The 11,670-nt window shown below is 41.0% G+C and overlaps 1 protein-coding gene across 1 annotated transcript; it reads left to right on the plus strand.

The window, feature by feature from the left end:
* The first annotated feature begins 6,745 nt into the window (after positions 1-6,745).
* Positions 6,746-7,684, plus strand: LOC102401415 (olfactory receptor 5AN1-like). The gene has a single exon (XM_006040809.4). The coding sequence runs from the start codon at positions 6,746-6,748 to the stop codon at positions 7,682-7,684; it is 939 nt and encodes a 312-aa protein (XP_006040871.4).
* The last annotated feature ends 3,986 nt before the right edge of the window (positions 7,685-11,670 follow it).

Consider the following 11,670-nt stretch of genomic DNA (forward strand, 5'->3'; position numbering starts at 1 on the left):
TCTGGTTTGCTAGCCCAAATTATTTCTCTCAGGTAGCGCTCAGGGTATTCAGGCCAGATCCTTACTCTAAGTGATGCAGCCCGCGCCGTGCCTCCCTGCCCAGCCCCCGCTCGCTAGTGGAGGGTGCAGGCGTCTGCGCTTCTTCTCCGCTGGGGGAGTTACCGTAGGGCTCGTTATCTGCGGGTTTTAATTGTTTATTTATTTTTCCTCCATGTTAGGTTGCCCTCTGTGCTTCCAAGGCTCAGCACAGACTCGGCAGTGAGAATGTTTCCTGGTGTTTGGAAACTTCTCTCTTTTTAAGACTCCCTTCCCGGGATGGAGCTCCGTCCCTCCCTCTTTTGTCTCTTTTTTGTCTTTTATATTTTTTCCTACTTCCTTTCGAAGATAATGGGTTGCTTTTCTGGGTGCCTGATGTCCTCTGCCGGCATTCAGAAGTTGTTTTGTGGAATTTACTGGGCATTTAAATGTTCTTTTGATGAATTTGTGGGGGAGAAAGTGTTCTCCCTGTTCTATTCCTCCACCATCTTAGCTCCTCCCCCTGTAATTTTCTTGAAGCCATCCATAGTCTTTCCCATTCTGTTGTTTTCCTCTATTTCTTTGCATTGATTGCTGAGGAAGGCTTTCTTATCTCTTCTTGCTATTCTTTGGAACTCTGCATTCAGATGCTTATATCTTTCCTTTTCTCCTTCGCTTTTCGCTTCTCTTCTTTTCACAGCTACTTGTAAGGCCTCCCAAGACAGCCATTTTGCTTTTTTGCATTTCTTTTCCATGGGGATGGTCTTGATCCCTGTCTCCTGTACAATGTCACGAACCTCTGTCCATGGTTCATCAGGCACTCTACCTATAAGATCTAGTCCCTTAAATGTATTTCTCACTTTCACTGTATAATTATAAGGAATTTGATTTAGGTCATACCTGAATGGTCTAGTGGTTTTCCCTACTTTCTTCAATTTAAATATGAATTTGGCAATAAGGGGTTCATAATTTGAGCCACAGTCCGTCCCAGTCTTATTTTTGCTGACTGTATAGAGCTTCTCCATCTTTGGCTGCAAAGAATATAATCAATCTGATTTCGGTGTTGACCATCTGATGATGTCCATGTGTAGAGTCTTCTCTTGTGTTGTTGGAAGAAGGTGTTTGCTATGACCAGTGCATTCTCTTGGCAAAACTCTATTAGCCTTTGCCCTGCTTCATTCCATTTTCCAAGGCCAAATTTGCCTGTTACCCCAGGTGTTCCTTGACTTCCTACTTTTGCATTCCAGTCCCCTATAATGAAAAGGACATCTTTTTGCGTGTTAGTTCTAAAAGGTCTTGTAGGTCTTCATAGAAATATTCAACTTCAGCTTTTTCAGCGTTTCTGTTTGGGACATAGACTTGGATTACTGTGATATTGAACGGTTTGCTTGGACTTATCTCTGGGCTTTCTATTTTGTACAATTGATCTATATTTCTGTTTTTGTGGCAGTACCATACTGTCTTAATGACTGTGGCTTTGTAATAGAGCCTGAAGTCGGGCAGGTTGATTCCTCCAGTTCCATTCTTCTTTCTCAAGATTGCTTTGGCTATTCGAGGTTTTTTGTATTTCCATACAAATTGTGAAATTATTTGTTCTAGCTCTGTGAAAAATACTGTTGGTAGCTTGATTGGGATTGCATTGAATCTATAGATTGCTTTGGGTAGTATACTCATTTTTACCATAATGATTCTTCCAATCCTTGAACACGGTATGTTTCTCCATCTATTAGTGTCCTCTTTGATTTCTTTCACCAGTGTTTTATAGTTTTCTATATATAGTTCTTTTGTTTCTTTAGGTAGATATATTCCTAAGTATTTTATTCTTTTCGTTGCAATGGGGAATGGAATTGTTTCCTTAATTTCTCTATTTTCTCATTATTAGTGTATAGGAATGCAAGGGTCTTCTGTGTGTTGATTTTTTGTCCTGCAACTTTATTATATTCATTGATTAGCTCTAGTAATTTTCTGGTGGTGTCTTTAGGGTTTTCTATGTAGTGGATCATGTCATCTGCAAACAGTAAGCTTTACTTCTTTTCCATTTTGGATTCCTTTTATTTCTTTTTCTGCTCTGATTGCTGTGGGAAAAACTTCCAAAACTATGTTGAATAGTAGTGGTCAAAGTGAGCACCCTTGTCTTGTTCTTGACTTTGTGGGAAATGCTTTCAATTTTTCACCAATGAGGATAATGTTTGCTGTGGGTTTGTCATATATAGCTTTTATTATGTTGAGGTATGTTCCTTCTATTCCTGCTTTCTGGAGGGTTTTTTTTTTTTATCATAAATGGATGTTGAATTTTATTAAAGGCTTTCTCTGCATCTATTGAGATAATCATATGGCTTTTATTTTTCAATTTGTTAATGTGGTGTATTACATTGATTGATCAGTGGATATTGAAGAATCTTTGCATCACTGGGATAAAGCCCACTTGGTCATGGTATATGATCTTTTTAATGTGTTGTTGGATTCTGATTGATAGAATTTTATTACGATTTTTGCATCTATGTTCATCAGTGATATTGGCCTGTAATTTTCTTTTTTTGTGGCATCTTTGTCAGGTTTGGTATTATGGTGACGGTGGCCTCATAAAATGAGTTTGGAACTTTACCTTCCTCTGAAATTTTCTGGAAGACTTTGAGTAGGATAGGTGTTAGGTCTTCCCTAAATTTTTGATAGAATTCAGCTGTGAAGCCATCTGGACCTGGGCTTTTGTTTGCTGGAAGATTTCTGATTACAGTTTCAATTTCCATACTTGTGATGGGTCTGTTAAGATTTTCTATTTCTTCCTGGTTCAGTTTTGGAAAGTTGTCCTTTTCTAAGAATTTGTCCATTTCTTCCAAGTTGTCCATTTTATTGGCATATAATTGCTGATAGTAGTCTCTTGTGATCCTTTGTATTTCTGTGTTGTCTGTTGTGATCTCTCCAGTTTCATTTCTAATTTTATTGATTTGATTTCTCTCCTTTTGTTTCTTGATGAGTCTGGGTAATGGTTTGTCAATTTTATTTATCCTTTCAAAGAACCAGCTTTTGGCTTTGTTGAGTTTTGCTATGGTCTCTTTTGTTTCTTTTGCATTTATTTCTGCCCTAATTTTTAAGATTTCTTTCCTTCTACTAAGCCTGAGGTTCTTCATTTCTTCCTATTCTAGTTGCTTTAGGTGTAGAGTTAGGTTATTTATTGGACTTTTTTCTTGTTTCTTGAGGTATGCCTGTATTGCTATGAACTTTCCCCTTAGCACTGCTTTTACAGTGTCCTACAGGTTTTGCGTTGTTGTGTTTTCATTTTCATTCATTTCTATGCATATTTTGATTTCTTTTTTGATTTCTTCTGTGATTTGTTGATTATTCAGCAGCATGTTGTTCGGCCTCCATATGTTGGAATTTTTAATAGTTTTTCTGCTGTAATTGAGATCTAATCTTACTGCATTTTGGTCAGAAAAGATGCTTGAAATGATTTCAATGTTTTTGAATTTACCAAGGCTAGATTTATGGCCCAGGATGTGATCTATCCTGGAGAAGGTACCATGTGTGCTTGAGAAAAAGGTGAAATTCATTGTTTTGGGATGAAATGTCCTATAGATATCAATTAGGTCTAACTGGTGTATTGTATCATTTAAAGTTTGTGTTTCCTTGTTAATTTTCTGATTAATTGATCTATCCATAGGTGTGACTGGGTTATTAAAGTGTTCCACTATTATTGTGTTATTGTTAATTTCTCCTTTCATACTTGTTAGCATTTGTCTTACATATTGCGGTGCTCCTATGTTGGGTGCATATATAGTGATGATTGTTATATCTTCTTCTTGGATTGATCCTTTGATCATTATGTAGCATCCTTCTTTGTCTCTTTTCACAGCCTTTGTTTAAAGTCAATTTTATCTGATATGAGTATTGCTACTCCTGCTTTCTTTTGGTCTCTATTTGCATGGAATATATTTTTCCAGCCCTTCACTTTCAGTCTGCATGTGTCCCCTGTTTTGAGGTGGGTCTCTTGTAGACAACATATGTAGGGGTCTTGTTTTTGTATCCATTCAGCCAGTCTTTATCTTTTGGTTGGGGCATTCAACCCATTTACATTTAAGGTAATTATTGATAAGTATGATCCCATTGCCATTTACTTTATTGTTTTGAATTTGAGTTTTTACACCCTTTTTGTGTTTCCTGTCTAGAGAAGATCCTTTATCATTTGTTAGAGGGCTGGTTGGGTGGTGCTGAATTCTCTCAGCTTTTGCTTGTCTGTAAAGCTTTTGATTTCTCCTTGACTTCCCTGGTGGCTCTGATGGTTAAACGTCTGTCTACAATGTGGGAGACCTCGGTTAGATCCCTGGGTCAGGAAGATCCCCTGGAGAAGGAAATGGCAATACACTCCATTACTATTGCCTGGAAAATCCCATGGACTGAGAAGCCTGGTGGGCTACAGTCCATGGGGTGGCAGAGTCAGACACGACTGAGCGACTCCACTTTCACTTTCATATTTGAATGAGATCTTGCTGGGTACAATAATCTGGACTATAGGTTATTTTCTTTCATCACTTTAAGTATGTCCTGCCATTCCTTCCTGGCCTGAAGAGTTTCTATTGAAATATCAGCTGTTATCCTTAGGGGAATCGCCTTGTGTGTTATTTGTGGTTTTTCCCTTGCTGCTTTTAATATTTATTCTTTGTATTTGATCTTTGTTAATTTGATTATTCTGTGTCTTGGGGTGTTTTGCCTTGGGTTTATCCTGTTTGGGACTCTCTGAGTTTCTTGGACTTGGGTGATTATTTCCTTCCCCATTTTAGGGAAGTTTTCAACTATTATCTCAAATATTTTCTCATGGTCTTTCTTTTTGTCTTCTTCTTCTGAGACTCCTATGATTCGAATGTTGGGGCATTTAACATTGTCCTAGAGGTCTCTGAGATTGTCCTCATGTATTGTAATTTGTTTTTCTTTTTTCTACTCTGATTCATTTATTTCTACCATGATATCTTCTACCTCACTAGTCCTATCTTCTGTATCTACTATTCTACTATTTGTTCTACTATTTGTTCCCTCCAAGGTGTTTTTGATCTCATTTATTGCATTATTCAGTATATATTGGCTCTTTTTTTATTTCTTCTAGGTCCTTGTTATACCTTTCTTGCATCTTCTCACTCCTTGTCTCCAGGCTGTTTATCTGTGATTCCATTTTGTTTTCAAGATTTTGGATCATTTTCACTATCATTATTCGGAATTCTTTTTCAGGTAAATTCCCTATCTCTTGCTCTTTTGTTTGGCTTGGTGGGCATTTATCCTGTTCCTTTACCTGCTGGGTATTCCTCTGTCTCTTCATCTTGTTTATATTGCTGCGTTTGGGGTGGCCTTTCTGTATTCTGGCAGTTTGTGAAGTTCTCTTTATTGTGGAGTTTCCTCACTGTGGGTGGGGTTGTACGGGTGGCTTGTCAAGGTTTCCTGGTTAGGGAAGGTTGTGTTGGTGTTCTGGTGGGTGAAGCTGGATTTCTTCTCTCTGGAGTGCAATGAGGTGTCCAGTAATGAGTTATGAGATGTCAGTGGGTTTGGAGTGACTTTGAGCAGCTTGTATATTGAAGCTCAGGGCTGTGTTCCTCTCTTGCTGGAGAATTTGTTTGGTATGCCTTGCTCTGGAACTTGTTGGCCCTTGGGAGGTGCTTGGTTTCCATGTAGGTATGGAGGTGTTTGATGAGCTCCTGTCAATTAATGTTCCCTGGAGTCAGGAGTTCTCTGGTGTTCTCAGGATTTGGACTTAAGCCTCCTGCTTCTGGTTTTCAGTCTTATTTTTACAGTAGCCTCAAGACTTCTCCATCTATACAGCACCATTGATAAAACATCTGTGTTGCCACTATGCGGCCCACTAGCCCCTCCGCATTTGGGCTCCAGGAAATCAGACGACCGTCAGGTCTCCATCTGGGGCACCCTTGGCCTGCCTCCCCCTATCCCGGGGGCTGAACCAGCTCCATAAACAGGGTAATTTTTTATGAGCAAAGAAGAAATTTTTGAAAACCCATATGGGTGACCATCATGGGAAGAAGGGCTAGTTCAAAGTTATCCTGAAATGATGCTGCTTATCCTTTTATTATTATAAAGCAACAGTCACATATATTAAATCATCAGAGGTCTTTAAAATCCCTGTTGTTTTAACCAAAGGTCTCTTCATTATACACAAGCACAGAATTTCAATTGATTTGGAAGAGATAGACTTTGCTTTATTTCAAAGTTTCAGTCAATTAAAAAAAATGCCTTTTAATTTTTGAGATCTCATAAAATACTTTGGCTTCCCTTGGGGCTCAGCTGGTAAAGAATCTGCCTGCAATTCTGCAACTGCAGAGACACCAATTCAATTCCTGGGTTGGGAAGATCTGCTGGAGAAATGATAGGCTACTCAATCCACTCTTCTTGGGCTTCCCTGGAGGCTCAGCTGGTAAATAATCTGCTTGTAATGCGGGAGACCTGAGTTCGATCTATGGGTTGGGAAGACCCCCTGGAGAAGGGAAAGGCTACCCACTCCAGTATTCTGGCCTGGAGAACTCCATGGACTCTGTAGTCCATCGAGCATTGAGAAGGCACTTCTTGACAATTCAAGATGAAAAGCTGGGTTGTCTTCCTAAGACAGTGGAGCATTTCCACTTTTCCAGTGCTCAATGGGGGAAAATATGGTGTATATGAAACTTATAATGCTATCATTTCATGAGTAGGCAATGTATTCTCTTGTCTCTTTTCTGATTTTAAGAGCATCAAGCCAATGATTGGAGGAGGAAATATCACAGAGATCACTCATTTTATCCTTTTGGGATTCTCAGATTTCCCCAGAATCATAGTAGTGCTCTTTGTGGTGTTCCTGGTGATATACATTTTGACCCTGACTTGGAACCTGTCGCTCCTCATCTTAATAAGAATGGACTCCCACCTCCACACCCCCATGTACTTCTTTCTCAGTAACCTGTCCTTCATGGACATCTGCTACGTGACCTCCACAGCCCCCAAGATGCTATACGACTTCTTCCAGGAGCGGCAAACTATCACCTTTGTGGCTTGTGCTGTTCAGTACTTTGTATTCTCCACCATGGGGCTGAGTGAGTCTTGCCTCATGACCGCCATGGCTTATGACCGATATGCCGCCATTTGTAACCCACTCCTCTATTCGTCAGTCATGTCGCCTGCTCTCTGCGGTCGGATGGTGCTGGGATCCTACTTGGCTGGACTTTCTGGTTCTATATTCCAATTGTGTTTCATGCTCCAGCTCCACTTCTGTGGGCCTAATGTCATCAACCACTTCTTCTGTGACCTGCCCCAGCTGTTAGTTCTATCCTGCACTGACACGTTCTCTGTACAACTCTTTACTGCTTTATTGACAATGATCTTTGGGCTAATAAATGTTTCCGTTATCATGATATCCTATGTCTACATTGTCATCTCCATCATGAAGATCACGACAGGAAGTGGCAGATCCAAGGCTTTCAACACCTGTGTCTCCCACCTGACAGCAGTCACTCTCTTCTATACCTCAGGCATGTTTGTCTATTTGAGTTCCAGCTCTGGTGGTTCCTCCAGCTTTGACAGATTTGCATCAGTCTTCTACACTGTGATGATTCCCATGTTGAATCCTTTGATTTACAGTCTGAGAAACAAAGAAATCAAAGAGGCCTTGAAGAGGTTGCAAAAGAAGAGAGGGTGTTGCTAAAGTCATAGGTTGAGATTTCTGACAGATTTGTCTTTTTAGAATCATCTTAATCCTCAATAATCAGAGAAGGCAATGGCAGCCCACTCCAGTACTCCTGCCTGGAAAATTCCATGGACAGAGGAGCCTGGTGTGCTGCAGCCCATGGGGTCCCTAAGAGTTGGACACTACTGAGCGACTTCACTTTCACTTTTCACTTTCCTGCATTGGAGAAGGAAATGGCAACCCACTCCAGTGTTCTTGCCTGGAGAATCCCAGGGACTGGGGAAGCCTGGTGGGCTGCCAGTCTATGGGGTCACACAGAGTTGGACATGGCAGAAGTGACTTAGCAGCAGCAGAAACCCTCAATAATATTCCTATGAATGGACTATAAAATTCCTGGTGCCTTTGGCAAAGAAGGCTTAGTTTGATATGCAATATGCCAATATGGACCAACAGCTGACTTGTTGCTACATGAATATGATATCTTCATGTCTTGGAGGTTCATAGTTTTCATCCTACATGAGAAGTGGCCTCAACATTTATTAATATATCTGTAAGTATTTGTGAATCATTAAGGTTTAGAACCTTGCTACTTCTATTTTGCTTCTGAGAGGGAGCCCTGTTCCATCTCGGGCTTCTGACCCTGAAGGAGAGACCTGACGGAGGCACCAGGAGTGTGTACCCCTTGTCCCTCAAATATTTGGATGTAACATAATCCAGACGTGATGCTCACTGATGTCCATTCTGGGCATCTGACAAGAATGAAATGGAACACAGAGGAGAAATGTGTCTTCGGACAGAAACAGGTATACAATTAGCTTGGTTGTGCCTCCTGGAAAGACCAGTCTGAGATAGCTTATGCTTGTGCAAAGCCTCTTTTGGGGCTTAATATCTAATAAAATTTTGATTACATCCTAGTTTCCACCAGCTGTAACCTAAGGAAGGAGGAGGTGATTTGAATCATAAAGAGAAATGGAATGACGCACGTGGTCCCTTCAGTGCCATTTACTCATGAATCTGATGATGTAATTTCTTGCAACTGGTATCCAGTGGGGATTTCTGATGGGAGATGATATTCAAAATCCATGTCACAGCCAATAGTAATTTCTGCCACTGTGGGACTCAAACTTTTCTTTCTCTTCTGCCCTCCTTAGCCTGGGAAATTACTCTGTTTGACATAGCCAATGGGATTGGATCCCCCAATTATTTCTGACCTCAAAAGGATCTATTAAAATTTGATGTGAGGAGACTTATGTGGGAAATTATTGTGATAATAGCACTACTGGATATTCAGTATTGCAGGGAGTAAAAACAAATATGGAAAACTGGTATACGTCTCTTCCTCCCGTGTGCGTACGGTGTTTTATCTCCTAGAGATCTATGGCTGCAGGGGTGGTATGTTGGCTGGAGTAGAATTGATAGTGTTGCTTAGTGCTATTTATTCCCAGGAATCCTCAAGGGCCAGGAGACAAAATAGTGGGATGGGCAGGGTTCCCAATTGTCATCAGTTTCATTGTTGAAGAAAGATAACTTTTGAATGAAGAAAGATTAGCTTTTGGTCATTGTGGTCTGGTTCAAAAGAGGAACAGGTATAGCAGCATTCACTATTGATTTGAAACTTGAACAAACTGACATAAGCCAGATGTCATTTACATTTACATATTACCCTTGAAGATTCACTGGGCTCTTAATGAATGTTTGAGAGGTCTCATTTTCAACGAGCCGCATGAACTATTCTGTTTAATGAAGGACTGTAAATGCAGGTGTATTTGAAGTCTTTGCCAAATCTCCCATGAATTTACACATGTGTAAGATTTAGAAAGGGGGGATTGTTGAAACTCTGGTGGGTGGGGCTTATCCTATGATAAGGAACCTGTAATATGAATAAAGGATGTTTTGCCTCCCTTTCAGGTATTTGTGGTTGCTGTTTAGTTGCTAAGTCATGTCTGACTCGTTGCAACCCCATGCACTGCAGCACGCCAGGCTTCCCTGTCCTTCACTATCTCCCAGAGTTTACTCAAACTCATGTTCATTGAGTTGGTGATGCCATCCAACCATCTCATCCCTTGTTGCTCCCTTCTCCTCCTGCCCTCAATCTTTCCCTGCATCAGATATATATATATATATATATATATATATATATATATATTTTTTTTTTTTTTTTTCGAAGCATTGATGTATGAGTCTGTTCTTAAGGGGCCATGATGACTTCCTTAGGAGACAGAACTCTGTTAGATGTTAGTGCATGGAAATGCAACTAATTTCTGTACATCAGTTTTATATCCTGTATGTTTACTGAATTTGTTGATTACTTATGCCAGTTTTTTGGGGGGGAGTCTTCAAGATTTTTCTCTGGGTGGGATTGTATCATCTGCAGTTAATGACAATTTTACTTCCTCCTTCATCCTTCAGATTAGACTGTTGTAATTCTATGTAGTTACCATTTATCCTGTGTTATACATTTGCATATGTTTTCATGTTACTTTTACGTTGGCCAAAAAGTTCAGTCGCGTTTTACTGTAATATCTGGAGTTTTCTCCAACCTCGTATAACTATACCAGCTCCACACACTTGCTTCCCCTCGCAACTGATACCTTAAGCTTGTATGTCTTTTTGGTTCTTGCAGCTTACCAGGTTGCCTACTGGCAACCTTTCTTTCGTTTTGCAGAATGTGGCAATATAGCTCAAGTTGTGCTTTTTCCCTTGCCCCTAGAGCATGGTCCAATTTTCTAAGTGTGTTTATTGTTTACCAAAGTTCACTCTCCTGTCACACCTGAGAATGAGCACAATGAGCTGATGCAATTGGGGAACACGTGTGTTAGAACTTGGGGCATTGAGATCACTTCAGACCAGATGTGAGCATCCTTAGATGAAATTCTCACAGAGTCATTGTTGGGCTTCCTGCAGGAGTCATGAAAACAGCAGAAAACAAATCCTTTTAATGATTTTCTTATCTTGCTCTTTCCCTATCTCTTCCCTCCCCCACTCACGAAGATCCTGCTTTAGGACTTTGGGTGCTATGACAGAGAAACACATTCCTCTACAGAATTCTACAGACATATAATCACCCTATTCCTCTGCTTCCTGGGAGACACTGTTGCCAGCTAGTTCAGCTCTGTGCTCTGTTGCCTTGTTGGATGGGTGGCAAGGTCCTGCTTCTTCCAGTGGATACAAAGTCTTTTTTTTTTTCCTGCTCCAATGGAGTCAGGGTTCCCCAGTGGCTCAGTGGTAAAGATCTGCTTTCAGTGCAGAAGCTGCAGGAGACCCAGACTCAATCTCTGGGTTGGGAAGATCCCCTGGAGAAGGGCATGGCAACCCACTCCAGTACTCTTGCTTGAAGAATCCCAAGGACAGGGGAGTCTGGCGGGCTACACTCCATGGGGTGGCAAAGAGTCAGACAGGACTGAAGTGACTTAGGACATTAGCAGAGCACACACTAGCACACCAATGGAATACTAAAATCTCTCCTTGGCAATGTTGGACTTCTGCAAAGTCTCTCATCCATGGATGTCGGACCAACCCAATCATTCTTGCAGTTTTCCCCAATCACAGCCAAAAGGGGTCCAGACCAGTTGGCTGGCTGTTGGTTCTGCAGCCATGCCAAGATCTGTATGCCTATTATCTGATGCACAGTTGGGAAGGACTCCACTCAGGTCTGTTGGCATATAGTGCTGAAACCCACAACTCCCCCAAAGGTGCTTTTATTTGCGGATGGTGGTGGTGGTCTAGTCACTACGTAACTTCTGACTCTTGTGACTCCACGGATGTAGCCCACCCACCAGATTCCCCTGTCCATGGGATTTCCCAGGCAAGGATACTGGAGCAGGTAGCTGTAGGGAGAGAGCAAATTACCCAAGGTGGCGTGGTGAAAGGTTGTTGTTGAATCATGCGAAGACACCGGGATTCTTGGCCCCCGGAGGAGAAGAATTGAATCCGGGGCCAGAGACGAGGCTTGATCGCTCAGAGCTTTTGTGTAATAAAGTTTTATTAAAGTATAAAGGAGATAG

This window comes from Bubalus bubalis, chromosome 16, assembly GCF_019923935.1.
Source record: "Bubalus bubalis isolate 160015118507 breed Murrah chromosome 16, NDDB_SH_1, whole genome shotgun sequence".
NCBI lineage: Eukaryota > Metazoa > Chordata > Mammalia > Artiodactyla > Bovidae > Bubalus > Bubalus bubalis.